The 21,137-nt window shown below is 36.0% G+C and overlaps 2 protein-coding genes across 2 annotated transcripts; one reads left to right on the forward strand and one right to left on the reverse strand.

Annotated features, from left to right (window-relative positions):
- The first annotated feature begins 3,509 nt into the window (after positions 1 to 3,509).
- LOC117128459 lies at positions 3,510 to 8,784 on the forward strand. The gene is made up of 7 exons (XM_033280873.1): positions 3,510 to 4,350; positions 4,604 to 5,514; positions 5,623 to 6,174; positions 6,261 to 7,016; positions 7,082 to 7,287; positions 7,390 to 7,474; positions 7,582 to 8,784. The coding sequence occupies exons 1-7, from the start codon at positions 4,344 to 4,346 to the stop codon at positions 8,218 to 8,220; spliced, it is 3,156 nt and encodes a 1,051-aa protein (XP_033136764.1). The 5' UTR covers positions 3,510 to 4,343; the 3' UTR covers positions 8,221 to 8,784.
- On the reverse strand, positions 8,773 to 10,888 carry LOC117128511. Its single transcript, XM_033281074.1, has 2 exons — positions 9,184 to 10,888; positions 8,773 to 9,096 (listed from the first exon to the last, which is right to left on the reverse strand). The coding sequence occupies exons 1-2, from the start codon at positions 10,843 to 10,845 to the stop codon at positions 9,007 to 9,009; spliced, it is 1,752 nt and encodes a 583-aa protein (XP_033136965.1). The 5' UTR covers positions 10,846 to 10,888; the 3' UTR covers positions 8,773 to 9,006.
- Between the last annotated feature and the right edge of the window lie 10,249 nt (positions 10,889 to 21,137).

The following is a 21,137-nucleotide window of genomic DNA, read 5'->3' on the forward strand; positions in this document are numbered from 1 at the left end:
TAGAATAAGTATAGTTTTTTAGAGTCTATCGAGTCTGCATCTAGTCTGCATATGTTTAGAGTCATTTCTATTCATGTGGGGGATTGTTGGGCCTAATTATTAAGCTTATTAGCTCAAATAATGAAAGGCAAATGTGAAAAGAAATGGGCTTACGAGCTCTTTGTAAAAACCATGTTGGTATTAATGAAAGGAAATAAGAGAGTCCCACATCGATTAAAACTTGAGAAGTTGTGATGTATATATATGGTATCACACTCTCGTTGGATTAAACGGCTCAGAGAAAGAGAGAGCTTCCCACGCGCGCGCCGCCGCCGTCCGGCTGACTCGGCTCGGCTCGGCGTGGGCTTGGGCTTGGGCTTGGGCTTGGGCTTGGGCTTGGGTGGCCTTTGGCCCGATAAGAATTATTCTTTTTGGACCAAGTTAAGCTCAACGCTTTGCCATTTTATTTCTAAAAAACAGCATGACATTTGTGTATAAACGACATGTAGTTCGTTTAAAAACAACACGAAGTTTATCTGTTCGAAATGGATCAGAACGAGTCAACAAGAGAGAAACTTGCGGAGAAAGCTGCTCAACGTTCCACTCCGAGATCTTTGCGAGATTTTCGGAAAAATGTTCGCAACAGTTTCGAAAAACCGCTCTTAGTCTTCTCTTTAAATACGGACTCTCCTCTTCTCATTTTCTTCAACCTTTTCTGAATCGAAATCCAACAGCAAAATTCCCTCTGCGTAAGTCTATTATTGCGAGAGTGTTTCGTAGATTTTTTGTTCGATAGGGCGATCACGGGTGAGGTGTGAGTCGTCTGCCATGGTTGTATCCTGGGACTCTATATTCGTACAGTCCCGTCTCACTAACGGAGCGAATATTTTGAGTTAAGGAAAGAGATCATATCTCGCCTCCATGTCTCGTTGCGAATACGGTTTCTTATCGTTCTCGTATTCGTTTTCTATATTCGTCTATTTTCTTAACTTCGCTTTTATTATATCGTTTACATCAGTCCGGTTTACCGGCTTTTACAATGCTAACTGTTCGTTTGATCTTTGGCATCATTATGTTTCCTTTTATTACTGTTTCTAACTTTCCAATACACTTGGAGTTTTTCACATACGATAAATAGATTTTTTTTACAGTTTTTGCTTAATAACATTCGATAATATTTTAAAAAACTCAGTTATTTCAGGTATATCTTCACAGTTCTTGTTTTTCTTCTAAAATTAAAAACATATAGTTAAAAAAAGAAAGAAAATAAAAACTACGGAGAAAAAATAAGAACTTCTTTCTATCTGCATATACGCTTCTACTTTCTATTTTGTTTACAACTTTTTTCAGAATTGATGAAATCATATACTTTTAATGCGCTATCATCTCCTATATATTAATTAATGATCATTTAAAAAATTATAACTTTAAATTAGTACTAATTAAAAAGAGACTCTGATTATGTATCACTTAATTAGGATGATAATTTAGTTTATGTGACAGCTTAATAATCAATTAAAAACATCCAAAATTCAATTACTAGAGAATATTTTATTAACCCAAAATATAAGAAACGTGTATTCGTTCCTTAAATAAAAGCTATGGAGTTACGTAATATGATTAACATATATATGACAATTAATGATTATGAATAATAAAGATTTGATAACAATTTTTGTATTCTTTCTCATTTTTGTTTAATTTTATATTATTAAAGAAATTAAATGATCACATTAACCATTTAATAAAAAATTAAATTTTTTCTTATATGTAATATTTTAAAATTTTTAAAACGACTTTAAATTACAAAAAATGTTAAAAATTCCTTTGGAAATTTTGTACTCAATGGCTTAATTTTTTGTTATAACAAGATACAAATGATCATACAATCGTATTAGTATGAATTTTTACTTAATGGATATTCATATTAAATAATATATATATATATATATATATATATATATATATATATCAGTATCATTTAAATTAAACTATGTATCATGTAAAATTAAACTATATATATATATATCAGTATCATTTAAATTAAACTATGTATCATGTAAAATAAACTATGTATCATTTAAAAATATATAAATATGCTAATTTTCAAATTTGCATTGAAAGAGTATTGAGACCTTTAGTATTTTAATTTGAAACTTGAATCGAAAAATACCACATCGAAAATTTGAGATTAATGGTTTAAATTTTTTTTGTTACATCAAATATACAAATGTTAATAAAACCATATGAGTAGGAAATCTAAATAATAAATATTTATATTAAAATATACTATATATTTATGTCAATATCTTTGAAATATAATTATATATTTTATTAATTAATGTTGTTCGAAAATATTACAAGAGATCGATACAACTAACATTTATTTAGAAGTTATTGAAATCACCTAGCGAAAACATGGATTGCACAAAACATTTGATTGCTAACCCTAACGCCCTTTCTATTCTACAAAACACCAACATAGAATATTTGGAAGTGGCAATTGACAATCTGAAATTATAACATTTTCTTAAGTTCAACCAATTGTTTTTCCTAAATGAGCCTAGAACAATTTTTAGTGATTAACTAAATGGGCTACATACATAGTAAAATATGTTTGGTTTAAAAATTATTGCATATCCAAAATCAATATAAACCATCATCATTTTCGTTTAACATTTTGTCACAATAAAAATATAGGGTTGGGCAAAAAATCCGAATCCAAAAAACCAAACCAAGACCGATCCAAAGATTAGTACTGAATTTTAACCAAAATTGGTTAGATATACGAATGGGTTCAAAAATTTTGTATCTAGAGAATCAGAACCGAACTTGATCCAAACTGTAATATTTTAGGTATCCGAATATATTCGAACAAGATTTATATAATCCGAATATATTCGAACAAGATTTATATACTTAAATATATTAATTATTTTTAAATTTAATATCTAAAAGAATATATAAAATATATTAGACGTTTTTAATTTGTCCAAAATACTTGGAAATATATACAAATAGTTATAAGTACATGTTTAAAATAGCTAAACGATAGTTACGATACTTATGATATCTAAAATACTTAAAATCTATTAACTTCCTATCCATATATTTAAGGTAAACCAATTTTTATGTTAAGTTTAAGTATTTGACATATATTATTCAAATTTATATGTTATATATTATTTTTGTTTTTAGATTTTGATAAATTTAAAGTATATATGAACTTTAATTTTTGAAAAAAAAAATTAAATAGGCTATCTGAACCCAAACCCGAACCAAACTCGCAAAGATCCGAACCGAACCAAATTTTCAAGGATCCGAATCGAATCAAATGGTACTCGAATGTCCACCTCTAATCAAATGTAAAAAAAAAAGTTATTGATAACAAAATTTATATAGTTTATAAAATTTAAGTACAATTTTTTTCTTTCTAAATTCACCCTGCACCATTGTCATCTAGTTGTGATTAAGGCGCTAGGTTTAACTGTTGACAAAATTTTCTTATGTTCAAATGCAAATGCGAATACAATGTTAAGTGGCTTCGTTTTTTACCAATCAAAATATGATTAACTGTCATCTTTTGCGAATCACCTTTCACCATTTCTTAATAATATGGCTTTACCATTATTTATCATGTTACCATTTGTTTGTCATCTAGTTTTATTAAATTTTAAACGAAAGATATAATAATTAAACCTAGTTAAATGGCTTATTTGCGTACTAACCAATTTAGCAGTAGAAATTAAGTAATTGCAATGTAATGTATAATCTAACATTTACGTCAAAAATCATCAGATTCTTACTTCTTCCTTATGAAATTATCCGGTAACCATGTGCATGAAAGAGATGACATGGCCGATAAAATAGATTTTTTTACTCCTTAGAACACTTTTCCAGTTTCATATATCACATTAAGACACATTGAACTTGAGGCAACCTTCTTGGCTAGCCAAAGACATCGATGCCCCTAGAACAAATAAAACCAAACCGGACACATTGAAAACCAAACCGAATCGAGTTTAATTTAAACCCAAGTATACCAACGCCAAACTATACCTAGTTCATAAATCTAAAGACACACTTTTATCCTACGGTTCACACCCTCTCTCTCTCTCTCTGATACTTTGTGCGACAGAGATTAAGAACCCTAGTTTCCGCGGCGGAGATTAAGAACCCTAGTTTCCTCACCCCTCAATCATCTTCCTCACCCCTCAATCGTATCGCACCCTTTACAATCTTCCTAACCCGTCAATCTTCGGTCTCGATCTGTTGTCTTGTCATATTCAGCGCCGTAGATTAAGTTCCCTACTCTATCTATCATCTTCCTCGCCTTCTCGATCTGCTGTCTTGATTGCTCCGACATGCAAGGTTTATTTCTTCACCCATGTACTTGTTGGTAGATCTCTTAGTTATCGATTTTCACTTCTCTTAAAACTGTATAACTCTATGAAATCGTATGAAATCGTGTGAAAGTTTCCTGCTTTTAACATAACAATTTCAAATTTCTTCTTTAGGGATCAATAATTAAAGGAAAGTCTAGAGTTTCTTAGTTTTTTTCTTTTTCTGGTCGTGTGTCCGAGTTGTTTCCATTTACGGTCCTAACATTTACACGTTCTTGTAGGAAACAACAAGCCAGACCACCTTCTCCCTCCGAGGCTGTTCGCCACAGACAGGGCCCCAAGCGGACGTATCAACATCTACTCCAAGCCAGACCTTCTAGCTTTTATACAGCATGCTATCCGTAACACCAAAGAGCTCCAGTACATCAAAGACTCTTGTTTCGGGAAGTTATTTGAGCTCCCAGCACGTCAGTGTCCTGCCTCGTGTAAAATAATACACGCTTTTCTTACAAGACAGCTAATTGTCGAGGATAAACACACACTCTGGTCAGTCTTTGGAAGCGATCCCATCCGTTTCGGCCTCCAAGAGTTCGGCACAATCACAGGTCTGCCTTGTGGAGATTTTCCTGCAGACTACAACACTGAACTGGAAGACCAGAGTAAAGCTCACAAAGATCCTGACTGGATCAAGCTGATCGGTAAAAAGAGATTCACCACCATTGCTGATCTACGCCACAAGCTCGAGACTGAAACAACGATGCCAGGAAAAAAGAAGCTGCGCCTAGCTCTAATAATAATTGTTGATGGGGTTCTAATCGCTCATCAACAAACTCCACGGCCTACTCTGAAGTACGTCAAGATGGTCCAGGACGTCGACGCTTTCTGCCTACACCCTTGGGGCAGAGAGTCTTTCCTCAAGACTATTACCTGCATGAAACCTCCCAAGTTCATCCCTCTGAAATGCGAGGACCCTATTGCAAAGCTTGTTGATCTTTTGAAGCAGGAAACTTTCAGGCTGAAGGGATTCCCCCTATCATTACAACTCCTTGCATTTCAAGCCGTCCCGGAGCTGCAGTCCATAATCCCAGCCCCCTTAGACTCGCTATCAATCATCCAACTCGAAGAACCTCATCTTCCTGTTTACCCGAAGATTAGCTACCTTGACATACTACGCGTGGAAGCTGTTGAGAATGTAAGCACCTCATCTCCCTCGTTTTACTACTTCAATTAATTTTGAGCATTTCTATTGTTTTCAATACGAGTCTATGTTAACAACTGGTCATTTTTGCGGCCATTACAGCTTGCTGTTACATTATTGATACCAATACAAAGCCAACCGCAACCAGGATGGGGAGTTTGGCACGACGTTGTTGCTGATGAACGCCTAACGTACATGGAGAACCTCATAGCGAACCACCACCCATTCAAGAAGCATCTCTGGCCAGGTGGAGACACTTCCACGCCCATACTCATCCATAAACCTCCCTTGGAGGAACCAGAAACGAGGAGACAAGTTTCAAAAAATGCTTTGAGACCTAGAAAGCCCCTAAACAAACCACCACCGTGCCGAAAGCAGAGGAGGATCAGCAACTACTTTCTCAGAACTGGTTCAACCAGCAACTCAAACGATCAGATGATGGAAATGCTTTCTAAAGTTTCTAGCGAAGTTTCCAAACTCAGGAAAGAGTTTAGATTGATGCGCCAACTCAACAAACGCAAGAAGTCTCGAACCCACATCAAGCGTTCTGCTTTCCACTCTCTCATTGGTTCTCCACACAAACCCCAACTCTCACACAGAGGATGTCAGACTGACCCCACAGAGCATTCAACCGATGATGTACCTAACGAGACGGTACCATTTTTCCTTTTCCCTATAATCTTCTCGCGTTTCTGTTGCAATTTATTGACTTTTATGTATGTCTGTCAACGTCGTTGCAGTCCCCGGCACCTATAGAGGAAGATCATCCGGAATGCAGCTCCCGTGTTGTCAGCCAATATGCAGCTCAGCTCTACGGCCAACCTTCCAGCGAGTCAACTCCGGTCCACACAACACATCTCCCTACAGAACCTGAACAAACCACACCCGTACACACCACCACCTTTTACACCTTACCCGAACACACCCCCATTGAACCAAACCCTATAATCCACAACTTCCCCATCCACAACTCCCCCGTCCACAACTCCCCCGTCCACAACTCCCCCGTCCACACCTCCCCCGTCCACAACTCTCCCGTCCACAACTCCCCCGTCCACAACTCCCCCGTCCACACCTCTCCCATCCACACCTCTCCCATCCACACCTCTGCCGTCCACACCTCCTCCGTCCACACTCCCTCATCCACACCACCCCCGTCCACACCACCCCCGTCCATACCACCCCCGACCATAACCAAACCGAACCCACTACACCCATCTACGATACTAGTGACCATCATTACCACCAACTTCGATTCCAAGGTTTTGAAATCTTCGAGCCCAACAGTCCTGCCCCCCCCATCACTGAATAATCCTAGATACGACACATCAACCCACAGAGCTACTCCTAAACCCCCACTAATCCCCATCACACCCGATACGTGTCCAACTAAGAGTAGCGGATTTGCTGAACATGCCTCATCTGTCAATGCATTCGTTGCTACCGCTACATCAAAACGAACCTCCCTCCCAACCTTAAACGTGGAAAAGAGTCAGGTACTGTTTTTTTCCTTACTTTTCTTCCCACCACTCCCGTAACTGCCTTCATTTCTTGAGTGCAGGAAAACCTATCTGACGAGGAAGTTGTTGAACTTAGCGACTCCAGCCCTGTAAAGCCAACCCCAAGACATCAGCCATCAGATGAAGAATGCAACCTTGCAGAAGAACTCTTCAAATGCCCTTCAATTCCAGCACTAGCCCTCATCGCTCCGCTTCCGCAGCAACAGTGGGACCTCTTCCACGCGACTCTCACAGCAAATACGCAAGCGTACGTACCTTGATCCAAACCTTCATCGCATGCAACATTTTTGATTTTTTAACATTTTCATTCTTTCAACAACTCTTAATTCATGTTCTAAAACTATCACAGATTCCACATTACTCCGTCCCAATTTGACTTCTCCAACAGATTCATATTGGAAATAGCTCAGCCGCAGAAATGGGTCACCACATTTGTAAGTTCGAGTCCCCTTCTAAGCTCCTTTGCTTTTCCTGTTTCTCTTTATGATTACTCTGGTTCTTTCTCATATTCTGTTGAATAACATGTGACGTTATGGTCCAGCATATGGAAATTTACATGCTTGCTGGAAGGCACAGAGAGCTCCTTGATCGAGAGAAGCTTGCTTTCACAACACCGTATCTAGCATCCGGGATTCAGGAGGTCTTCAAGGGGTTCAAGAAACTGGCAAGGAAAGACCGATTCAAATGGGACACCCGTCTGACTGAGTTGGTGCTTCAGCCAGGGAAGAAATGGATGGAAGATGTGTTTACGATATACACTCCTATGATCTGGGAGGATCGTCACTGGGTGGGACTAGCTATAAACCTCGACATGGGATATGTTGAGATCCTAGACCCACTCCCAACGTTGTATGGAGATAACAAAGTGCAGAAGCTCATGGACCCCATCCTCACTTCACTGCCCTACCTCGTCAAGAAGGTTGCTAAACCACATCAGACTCAGTTCCGTGGACTGAAGCCTTTTCATTGGGAAAGGATCACCGGAAGCTACATAAATGAGCGGTCGGGTGATTGTGGTCCAGTCAGCATCAAGTTTATGGAGCTACACTCTCACGGTGATCCTCTCCCCCACATGTCAGGAATTACTGACGGGACCGTTGATGATCTACGCAAACAGTATGCCATGGATGTCTACAAAACCATCGTCCTACCTGCTTACCACGTTCCTACTTTTCCTTGATCAAAATTCCATTTCGTCATGTCTCTATTAGTGTTGTCTGAAACTAAAACTTATGGTTTATGCAACTTATGTGTCTTGGTCTATGCAACTTTTTCTGTTTCTTGGTGTTTTGCTTCTAGACAATCGTTATGTAACATATTATGTTTATGACTTTCCTACAACTGCTCTCCTTTCCATTTTGCCTTAGCCTACATCTTTGTACAATTACCAAACGATTTCACGTCCACACCTCCATTCATGTACACGTTATACATCGAACACAAGTCCTAGCCATTGTCCACATCTACTACTTAATCACACCTCCATTCATGTACACGTTATACATCGAACACAAGTCCTAGCCCCATTGTCCACATCTACAACTTTACCACACCTTAAGCTAATCAGCTTGAAATTACGTACACACCTCCGTCCCTGTACACTATATATATCGAACACAAGTACTATCCATTATCCACATCTAATACTTAAGACAAACGATTGCATGTACGGAGTCACAATTACTCTTATAGTAAATCAGCTTGCAAAAGAGCTACATAACCCCACCAGGAATACCAAATAAACCTTAATCAATGCAAACACAATTATCCTCTCAAATACAATAGCAAAGTAATAGTCTTTACCACTTAACAACTCAAACCATAATACTTCTCCAACTCAAATGTCACAAAACCACTCATAACACTACATGATCAAGTTCGTTTCTTATTCAAAAACTTATTCATACGATAATGTGCTAGCCAAGTAATGACTTCGAACAAAAACTCCCTCCCACTGCCTCAATCTCTATATTGGGTTTGTGCAACGGGTCCTGTTGTGCCCTTCACAACGACACCTCCCACACTTATTTGGAACCAGCTTTGTCTTCTTCGCAACCTGAAACACAAATCAAAAACATTCAAGTACTACAAGATCCTACAATCCCACACATTCAATGATCTAAAGAACTATGCATGTACTTACCGGAAATTCACCAGTTGAAGGAATCCTGTTCTTCCTACGACGCCCAGCTGGCCTCGTCGTCAAGGGCGGCATTAACACCATATTCTTAACGTGTTCCGGAACATCAACATCCCTAGGATCTCCCTCTGGATTAATTATCCCACCATATGTCTCCCTCCAAGTCGAAGTCTTGTACCAGTGACCCACCAATGTTTCATAAGTCACTCCCAAACTGTCAGCAGCTATCATAGCATGGCCACAAGGTATTTTTATTTTATCAAAATACTTGCAGCTACATTGCTTCTCAGCAAGCATCACACGCTCCTTTCCTCCAAATTTTCCCACAATTTCACAAGTCCAATTCGAGACAGAGTTCACTTTACTACCCTTCATTGTTGCCATATTAGAGGTCATCTCTTTATCAACTTCCACGCTAACAACCCCCCTATGCTTCTCTGCTTTCTTTCTCCTAGCACAGAACCACCTTGTCATCATCCTTTGAATGAATATCACCAACTCCATTATTGGTGACGTCATCCCTTCCCTCAAAGCGTTGTTAAGCTGCTCAGCTATATTGCTAGTCATGATATTATAGCGCTCACCCGCAAAGTTCGACCGCGACCAATGAGCCACACCGATATTCCCCAAATAAACTCCGCATGCACTGTTAGTTGCTCTGACCTTAGCGTACAGCTCCCTGTAGTCCCGTTGTCTGTATGCAGTTGCAGCAGCAGTCACCATCTTTGCCAAGTTCTTGCTCGAGTAGCGGGAGTTAACGTTCCTTGCTGAGTGGACAATGCACGCCTCATGTTGAGCAGATGGATAGACACGTTTCACAGCATTAGAAATTGATGTTGCACGATCAGATATAATGGCAAGACTTGGGGAATCAGCCAATATACGCTCAACCTTTTGTAGAAACCATGTCCACGCTTCTGTATCTTCACTGTCCACAATAGCGTAAGCAAGAGGAAAGATCTGAAAGTTTGCATCTTGTCCACTTGCAGTCAACAGCACCCCCTTGTACTTCCCTCCTAAGTGTGTACCATCTATCACCAGCACACGACGCAGCTTTTTAAACCCATCTATGGACGCCCCAAACGCAAGGAACATATAAAGAAATCGCTCATCTCCATCCTCATCCACCTCAGTCTCCAGATCAGCAACCGTGCCAGGATTTGCAAGTTTTAACATGTGCAAATACTCTGGCAGCTTCAAGTAGGAGTCTTCTTCTGATCCACGAATGTCCATGATAACTTTCTCTTTCGCCCTATAGCACTTCATGTACGATGCAGTCCCTCGAAGATCCTCGAGCACTAGCCTCTGTAATTCCGCAGGCACTGGTCCTTTACCAGGTTCCCCAAACTTAGCTTTGTAAACTGCCGCAATAACCCGCGAAGTAGCTTTGCTCTTATACCCCTGCCTTGACTCGATGGGACAACTATGATCAAGTTGAGCTTTCCTTATCTCATAATAACCACACACCCTGATCTCATGAGCTGTAACTCTCCAGTCACAGTGTTCATCTGGACATTCCACAACAAAAGAATCAACCTTTGTTCTTGTTTGTTTAAAATGGAATTGGCTTTTGATTGCATATATCGCCAACGATATCTGACAATCTTTTTTGTTACCAAAAACCTTCCCAACATGTATCCTTCCATCTCTCTCATCTAAATCCATGTCTGGAATCTCTGCTGCGGCATAGCTAGTATCATCAAACAGAGGAGGGATATCAAACTCTTCATCACAACATAATCTAGCTTCCTTGTGGACGACCTCCTCTGCCTGTCCACACCAACACCCTCATCCACGCCATGCAGCCATGGGTTCTGTTTGCCAAAGTCCTCATCTTTGGGCAAATTTACACCACTGCTACTACCGCCGACTTCAACAACATGGTCAAACGCATCATTGGTGGTGCAAGTGTAACGCCGTGGACCACTACTCTTTGTCAAACCAGCAACAATCTCCTCCTCATTGTAGATGACATTAACAGCATTCGAACCTTTGTAGTCAGTTTTCAGTAGTGGGCTCCAGAAATCTTCGTCATAACCTCGAGGTCTCACGTCAAGCTCGTCCACTTCTTCCACCACAGTTTCTTCCTCCCCAACACTACTCTGGCTTAAAGCTTCTCCTTTTCCACCCTCGCTACCGCCTTTGATTACCTCCTCAACTCTCTCCACTTCACTCAGAAACTCTACATCTTGCAAGTCAACAATGTTAGATTTAGAAGCACCCGTCGATACATATCCTCCGTTCGAAGTTCCAGAGCCTAACTTTGAAGAACTCTTTGGTCCAAATGCAACCGGAGTTATAAAACCCATCCCCGAGTCGTCAACATTGTCCTTCTCAGAAAACGTCACGTTCCTCTCGAACCTAACAAACAGATTCATAGCCCCCTTCACCTTCATGTGCTGAACAAAGTACTTGATAGCTCCATCACTTGTAAGCTGCACAGGAGGCGTTCGAATCCCCGTCGCTAACTCGAAGCTTGTTGGCGTCCAGTAACTAAGAACAGGTTCCCAAAGCTTCTCCTCCTTACCGAACTCCCGCAGAACACTCTCTTGAAGTTCTTTGAGTGCAATAGACTCGGAAATCGGTACAAGCCGTGCCATCTGCCTTTTGTCGACCACAAATTCCCACTTACATCCATCCCCACAAACCCAGTCGCCACACATCACCATGCACTGGTCCTCCATAGCACCTGCACCATGCGCAAGTACACATTCGATTGAATACAAGATCCGATTTTACAAAACATTCATCAACAATCATAGACAAAAAAAATTATTAACCTACGTTCTCTCTCTTGCAAATCCCCAGAAGAACGTCGCTCTTTCTTGCTCCCCAACGACAAACACGCATTTTATCCACGTCCTTGGCAAAACCTACTTTCAAATCTAACCGTAGGATCAAACTTGCTTTTTCTTTTATCCTACGGTGAGATTTTTTTCCCCGCTTTTGGTAATGGATAAGACAGACAGCTAACAACCCGGTCTTACAGCTTGCAAACCGGTTCCATAACCAGACAGAAAGTTCGGTCTCCCTTAATCAGGGGCAACAATGTCCATTATTCTTCTTCGACAAAGATATTGTGTCTACAAAGCAAGATGTGTCCCTCTATGCAATCCAAAGACACAATGTGTCTCATATGGTAACCAACTCGATAAAATATACACGTCAAAAGAGTGATTTAAATATAAACAATAAAGATATATTTCATTTAATAACCTACATATGTACCGAGTGTTCTATTTCATATCGTTGGATTAGTATAAGATTATAATCTCACCCACAACCACTAAATGCTAAACATTACCCCAACCCACTAAACCTCAATCACTAAACTCAAACCCAAATTAAAATTATAATATTTATTTATAAGATTTTAAATTAAACTAAAATCTGAAATTAGTATACAATATTTTGAAATATTAAATTGTACTATATAAAAATGGAAAGTGTAATATACTTGTGAATTAAAATCATTTGTTTGAGTATGATTAACGAAATGATAAAATTGAGTTTGTAAACCACTTGTGTAGGTGTGGTTAAAACTATTATTCATATCAATGATACAACTTCAAAACATAATATATTTATGGTAAAATCATATTTATATTCTACATTCGTCAAATAGAATAGAACAAAACAATATTTCATTGCAACATTTAAAAGAGGTGGTGAGGAGACTATAGGTGGCGAGGTGGAAGAAGAGAGGACGGGTGGCAGCGATGAAACAACCGTCTGACAGAACATGCTACATATCTATTATATATGTCTATAATATAATAGAACAAGAATCGGTCATCTTCTCTGATCTTTTTCCACATACACAAGTAACCGATAAAAATAATAGAATATAAGAACACCCGCAATGAGAATCCTTAAAGGGGAATCTTTAAGAAAAAAAATAATTAACTAATCAGTGGATCCCACCAAAAGTTAAGGATTCAATCTGTAAAATCCCTAAATAAGGATTCTTTCTTAGTGAATCCTTGCACTATTTGCGGGTCCCCACGACATGTGGCGACCCGCGATTGGTTGATATTATTTTTTTTAATCTAAAAAAGAAAAAAAATAATACTTAAAAAGTCAAAATACAATTTTTCTAAGGATTCACTCTGGGTAACACCATTGCGCGTGCTCTAACATATATAAATAGTATAGTCTCTTTCTGATACACGGTATTCAATACCCATGTGGCCATAGTTCATTTTTGATAATGTATACCATGCAACATTTCCAAATGCTCTTTATCTAACATTATTTTTATCAGCTCTATCCAACGAAGATTGAAATAATTTTTAACATGTTGCCCTCCAACTAGCTCAAACCGAACCAAGTTTTGACTAATCTACTTGGCAATTGTAACTCATCCATTCCTAGCCTAAAACAGACAAATAAAAGATAAAGTTGTAAAGATTACAAAAGTCCATGTCAATGTGTCAAACATATTAAGAACAACATTATGCATACAATGGCACACAAAACGTGTCTACATTTCAACAGTTTCTATTCTGTTAAAAGAGCATAAGTATATTCCACAACAGTTACTTTATTATTAGCACGACAAATACTATACTACCTTTGAACAGATAGTAATTCTATTACATGACTACCATCGACAAACATCCTCAATAGATGTAGTTGCACGCACGACATGAACAGTAGTGAGTTATGTTCTAGTACAAGAATTAGAAAATCAATTTCGTTTACATGAGTTTGTATATCTATATATATGGATGGTTAGTATGTATATATATATATATATATATATATATATATATATATATATATATATATATATATATATATATTGTTCTATTTAGAGTTCATAGTCCATTCTGATTTCAAGTGAAAAAACAACTGTTCTATTTAAATCTTTTCATATGGCATCAACCGGTGTTTTCCATTTAACTTCTACTAACAAGTATATACGCAAAATAGAATGAAAATATATATTCAATGTGATAATTTTTTTTTGCTTAGATGTACTTAGTTTTTCTCCTCCAATAAAAGAACTAACGGTGGCTGTAAAAACATCTGTATAAAGCAGTGGTTATTGAAGAAGAAATTTTGTTGTTGGTACAATAGGTGAAAGAAAAGAAGAGACTGGGAGGAAGTAAAGAAAAAAGGTTTGCAACGGTGGCTGGAAGAGAAGACGGGTTGCGACGAGTAAAATAATAAGTAGTGATGGTTCGATTATATAGGTGAAGGTGAATGTGGTGTTATGACCGGAAATGAAATTAATGGAATAATGAAGGAGAAGAATCATGTCTTTCGGCTTTATATTTTTATCACCTAATTGTAAAGAGTAATTTACACTGAAGGGCAATTTTGAGTTTTTTTTAACAAGATAAGACAGTTACTACTACCAAGGCAGTTTTTATGTGAAAAGTCATAAGTTGTTCCTAAGAAATGGTAATTGGTCGCGTATTGTTGGTTGAAACTTTATATATCTGGTTACATTTTGAAATTTAAAAATAACTGGGAGGGCCCAATGAGGATTTAACCTATTTCTTTTTTAATTTACCGGATGTGTAGAAAGATTTATCCACTTCCCCTAACTTTTACTGAGATCCGATAGAGAAACCGAGAGACGACGAAAGAGACATTAGCGACGACGGCGACATCTGAAGATTAAAATTCTCAGGGAAATTGTTTGACGAGCGATGAGTGACGCCGGCGAAGATGTCGAGAAGACAGCCGGCGTGGAAAGGAAAAAGTTGACGGTTTGTTATGTGGCGGTTGTTTTTTTATTTGATGTTATTGTACATTTTGCCTTTTTCACCACAATCTTCTTCATCATCTCTTCCACCGTGTTCTTCTTTTTCAATGGAGGTTTGCCATGAATTTCAGCCATCGCCAACCTCCGTACCACAAACTCCTTTGAAGTCTCATCCATCGCCAACCTCCGCACCACGAACTGAACTAGTGTCACGTCAGACTATTTCACATTTTTTCTGGCGCCATGGGTTCATATCTCGCTGTCGCGGCTCTGTTAGAACTCGAGAGAATCAATGGGTATTTTTAGATTTTTTTGCTTGTTTAGGCCCTTAGAATTCACATACTTGCGTTTTTGACCCCAAACATTTTAATTGTGCAGATGACTATTCGAATTAACCCCATAACTTCTTGATTGTTCATTTCAGCATTTCTTTATAATTACAGAAATGGTTCTTTATATTTTGCTTGCTTTTATTTTTGCCTCATACTTTCAAAATAAACAATTGTGTTTTGTGTTTTTTTTTAAGTATATCCTTCATGTACACGACGAGTACATAATGTCAATGTACATGTGTATATGTGAAAGAGAAAATTCATTCTTTGCAAGTGTAAAGCTGAGGAAGTGTGCTTGTCTATGTTATATGTGTGCACATGTACAACATTATATATTGTTGGCGTACACATATATGTGAATCATGTCTTACTGCACATGCAAACATTGTTCCTTCTGCCATTCTTAAGAACGTACAAACCCACAAGCCACATCCATTTCACTCAAATTGAATAATTTTGATAGGTTTTTTGTTGCAAAGACTTCAACTTTAATGAATAGATAAATCTAAAAAGGAACACTAAACCAAAATTAAGAACAAGAAGTTGAGAAACATAATGTAAAGTTGAGAAACATAATGTAAAACTCAATTTAGTTTGCATTATACGCAAAATGACACTTTATCTAACCTATAAGTCTATGTATTTATGATTAAACTCAATTTAGTTGTAGTGTGGCTTTGTATATTCTATGTGGACACGTGATGGTGTGCGTAGATAGTGGTTGTTGGATATTTGTTGTGTGTGTACGATATAGTGTAATGGAGTAGATGTGTACGATAAAAATGGTGGTGTTCATGTGTACATTAAATAAGAACATTTTCAAGAAGTGGATGTTCTCGTGGTATGTACGACTTGGTTGTGTACACGATCTGAGTGGTACATGTATAGACATATATGAATGAAAAGAATAGTAGTTGTAGATGAAAAATGAATAACCCATGTTATGTCTTCAGAGTGAGGAGAGGAAGTATGTTAAATATGTGTATATCAATAAAGACATTTGCTAGAAGTGGACCGGTGTTCCCCTGGTATGTAGGACTTGGTTGCGTACACTATCTGAGTTGTACATGTGTACACATCTGTGAATGAAAAAGAATAGTGGCTGTAGATAAGAAATGAAAAACATATCATATGTTATGTCTTCAAAGTGACGGGAAGGGGTATATTAAAGTCTTCGTCAATGATATCAAAAAAATGGTTGTGTACATGTGTACAATAACCAAAGATTAGTCTAAACTAACTTAAAATAAAGCTAACATGAAAACACACACTAATCATTCTTGTTGCATGTAACAATGGGTAAAGTGCATATTTGAAAGTTTGGAGTAAATTAAAAAATATGTGCATTCCATAATTTGGGGGTCAAATTGAAAACCTAGCTAAACATAAATGACCTAAAGTGCAAATAAAAGAAAGATGATTTGCTGGAGATCAATCATAATCATCTTCTTCTTCTTTCTAACTTAGCAGTCAACATAAGGAGACGAGTAGTCCCGTCTGATCTTGTTTGTTATTCACCACGGCGGCTACAAAGCATCACCACCGGAGTCATCACTCTTACCGGAGGTAGATAAAGTCGGATATCCTTGCCGCGCCGGAGTCATCACAAAATCAGGTTATTAGCCGCAGTAATCCGATGGAGATGGAGACATAATCCGATGGAGATGGAGGCAAAAAATGATTAAGGTTCTGTTTTACATAAAATCAAAAGAAGAAAATAAGTGTGGGAGATGAATATATCTTATTGTGCTTAAATGAATCTGGACCATTAAAATGTAAAGTAAAATACAAATCTAAAGACTGAGAAAGGAAACAAATATAAGTCTTGTCACATATATCAGAACAAATCTGGGCCATCAATTGTAAAAATGGATGAATGGTGTGGGTCAATTCCCGCTAAAACAGTCTTTTTAGTTAGTCAGCTTTTTAGTTGCAAGATAACTAATTAGTTTAGAAAAAGAGAAGTTGTTAGAAGAAAAGTGTCTTGGTAGCATAAACTGTCTTATCATGTAGTAATAAACTTAAAACTGTCTTTGGGTGTAATTGTTTCTAGTGTAAACATGTGAAGAAGAATAAAACACGATATAATAATTACAATTATCTAATAATTATTTTAATTTTATTTTTAACAGGTTATACCGATTGGTTAAAAGGACAAAATGACAATTATATAAAATATGTTGTGTACTCTAGTTTATTAAGTAAAATAGTTAGATTCTGAGGCACAAATACTGACTGATCACAAGAGGATTCCACAGGTAGAGGCTATGTTTCTTCTGGCAATTCCAGGAAGATGGTGTTTTACGGATGGTTCCTGGAAAGAGAATGAGATTTTTTCAGGTCAAGGATGGTACAGTACTCTAGAAGGATTTGCGGGCTTGATGGGTGCAAGGAATGTTCGGGCTTCCCTTACTCCTCTTCATGCGGAGATAGAAGCTTTATTATGGGCAATGGAATGTATGAAAAACTTACGACAATTTCAGGTTACGTTTGCAACGGATTGTTCTCAATTGGTGAAGATGGTTTCAGAACCAGAAGAATGGCCAGCATTTGCAAGTTATTTGGAAGATATAAACAGCCTGAAAGAGAGTTTTTCCCGAGTAGAGATTATCTATGTACCAAGAACGCAGAACAAGAAGGCGGATAGCTTAGCCCGCAGTGCTAGGAAGGAAACGTCTTTTGTAGTTCACATGGATCAAGATCTCCCAGTTTGGTTCACAAAGTCAATATGAGTCTGTAAAGTTGATGACAAAAAAAAAAGTTAGATTTTGAATTATATATTTTTTTGTTGGTGATACAGCCAAATTTCCCATAGTTAAAAGGGATATTACACCACAAAATATCTCTCAAACTAAAGGCGGAAAAAGAAATTATTAAGAAACAAGGCTCTCAATGGAAAGAAAACAGACACCACAAATAAAACAAAAACCGTTTAACTTTACCTAAAAAGGAATATTTGTTTCAAGCATGTAAATTTTAATACTTTATCATATGAAAAAGCATCGAAGCGAGATTTACGGTTGTCGTCCACCAGACCATAACATCTTATAGTAAATAATGAAGTTATTCTGGACTTGAAAACCTTGTGTTTTTTTATTTTTCTTTCCTTCATCATATATAGTTTTTGATCATTTCTCTTGTGAGTAGGCCTGGGACTTTTATCCGAGATCCGAATTCGATCCGAAATTCGATCTGGATCCGATCCAAAAATCCGGATATCTGAAAGGGTCGAATCCGAATCCGGATAGTAAAATATTGGATCCGGATTCGTCAAAGCCGGATCCGGATATCTTGATTTTTAGTCTGAATATCCGGATCCGTAAGGTTTATTAAAAATAGTAATATCTATATATATAAACTAATTTTATCTAATATATTTTTATTTTTATAATAGTATATGTAAATTTTGTAATATTATACATAGAAATAAATAAAAATAGTTATAGAATTTTTATTTTTAAATTATTTTTAATAATTTTATATATATTAATATTATTTATTTATTTATTTTAAGAATCTAAATCCGGATCCGGATATCCGCTGGATATTACAATTTTTAGAAGAATATCCGATACCCGGATATCCGAGAACCCCGGATCCTGATAAAGATAGTAAAATTATGGATCCGCCGAATAAGGATCCGGATCCGAATACCTTAGAGACTTATGTTCCAAAATGCCTGGCCCTGTTTAAATTTTCTAAGTTGACGACTGAGTCTATTTGCATATAGACATATTACATATATAGCCTCTTTAGTCATGAATTTGCATGTAGTTCTGAATGGCAAAAGTCTTTTGTTTAAAAGGGAAAAATAGCTTTGTTGTTATTGCACCTAAGACATTCTCAAAAGTCTTTTAGGTGTCGAAGGTATTGCACCTCTCTAGCTTTAGTATTGCTATTATTCCCACTGGAGTCTTTTAAAATGAAGGTGCTATGTAAAACCGACAGTTCAGTCCACGTTAATCAGAAAAGTCACCACAAAGAAATAAATTACAATAAGACTACATACTTTTGCTGTGTAATTATTAATTATATATATATATATATAAATACACATTAACACACCAACCTCTAAGAGCATATTTATCGAAGGTCTCTTAGATTGGGGTTCTTAGCGTAATATAAGATATGGTCTTTTAGCTTTTAACTAAAAAAGCTGCCGTAAAAAAAAAAAACTAAAAAAGCTAAGAGACGTCTCTTATATCTCTTATTTAAGAAACGTTCTTAAATTTTTTAGTTAAAAGCTAAGAGACCGTATTTTATATTACGCTAAAATTCCAACTTAAGAGACCTGCAATAAAAATATTCTAACAGCACTCATCTCACATATAAAATATTGTACTACAAGAACGTGGAAATCTTATTTATTCAGATTGGTACTAAACTTTATCGTATAGATGTATAGTAGGTCACGTTTATAATAAGTTCAACTAACCCCAAGAAATTAACACTTATAGACAAAAGTAAAACTAAGTAAACAAATTTATACAGTTGTTGTTGCAGGGACGGGTATGTCTTCAGGTGTGAACTTTGCCATTCTTATTGACACAGTTGTCAGAACAGTACCTTACCTCATTGTGTATGGAACAGCTTACAGAGACAGATTCTAAAGAAAAATTTAACAAAAAAAAAAAAAAAAAAAAACAAATTTATACGGAGAAGGACACTGTGAAAAGGAAATCTATAGTTGTCATAATACAATATATAAATACTTTTTAATATACTAGAAAGAAAGATGTTAGTGAGGTTTTGACTAGCATATACAATTGGCTTGTTGAATTTTACTTTCAATTGTTGAATACTTGCAATAGACCTCTTGAAAACCTAAAAAAACCTGAGGTAGATTATTTCTTATTACTAAATTTTTTTATCATGTTGAAAGTGTTTTATGTTGTTTTGATTCACTTTAAACCACATATGGGAGAAAGCATGATCGAGTATGAGCAAATTACTTTTCAAAATATATAAATATATATATATATATGTATATATATTGGTATATTTGTAACTATGTTATTGATTGTTTGAATTTATAGATTATTGTTGCAACCTAATAACTTGAGATTAATTATTTTACATCAAATAATATTTTTTTATAGAAACAAATTATATCAAAATTTTATAATTTTTGTGTTCTATAAATAGAGACTAGATTCTTTTGATTTTGATAAAATAAGAAAATCTATTGTAATATAATATAAACGTTAATTTTTAAAGAAAATACTCTTTTCTGCTAAGTGGAACATAAATAGTTTTTTTTATTAAAAAATAAATTACAATTTATTTAAATTTTAGTTATTATTGTTTTTAAATAATATTTTCAATGTTGTTATTTAAAAGTATAATTATAAAAAGGATAAAATGAGATAAAATGGTGGATTAGGGTATTAATTTTTATTAAATAAATGCTTGTGAATATAAAAATTTTTATTTAATAAAAATTGAAAAATATTAAATTAATAGGTGTAAGAAAGAGAATATGATATAGAATGTTAAAAGTGTAAATTAAAGTTTTGAATAACAACAACCGTTGCACATAGCCTAAGAGATTGATCTTCGTTAGCTTTTAAATGTATTTTAATGTTGTTTTTTAAATCATTTTTTTATCTAATCAAGTTTTGATTTTCTATAAGTTATGAAAACTAGTTTTTCAGAAAAGAAAACTTTTTAATATCTAATCAAGATTTTAACAAAAAAACTTTCCTATAAAACTAGTTTTTATATGTTTTGAAAAAATTTCAAAAACAAATTATATCACAATTAATGTTTTGGTGGTTTTGTAAAAAGTGTACAACTAGTTCCATATGTATTTTATTATTTTTATAAATATTAATATAATATACATGAGCATTAAATGTATATAATTTCTAATTTTTGTTTAAGGAATTTTATATTAGTATTTATATTAT

Source organism: Brassica rapa, chromosome A01, assembly GCF_000309985.2.
Source record: "Brassica rapa cultivar Chiifu-401-42 chromosome A01, CAAS_Brap_v3.01, whole genome shotgun sequence".
Taxonomy (NCBI): domain Eukaryota; kingdom Viridiplantae; phylum Streptophyta; class Magnoliopsida; order Brassicales; family Brassicaceae; genus Brassica; species Brassica rapa.

Coding starts and splice junctions, on each gene's coding strand:
- LOC117128511 (XM_033281074.1), bottom strand. CDS start 10,845: ATGGATTTAGATGAGAGAGATGGAAGGATACATGTTGGGAAGGTTTTT. Junction 9,097..9,183: donor CTTCAACTGGTGAATTTCCG/GTAAGTACATGC, acceptor TTTGTGTTTCAG/GTTGCGAAGAAGACAAAGCT.
- LOC117128459 (XM_033280873.1), top strand. Junction 6,175..6,260: donor ATGATGTACCTAACGAGACG/GTACCATTTTTC, acceptor ACGTCGTTGCAG/TCCCCGGCACCTATAGAGGA. Junction 7,017..7,081: donor TAAACGTGGAAAAGAGTCAG/GTACTGTTTTTT, acceptor TCTTGAGTGCAG/GAAAACCTATCTGACGAGGA.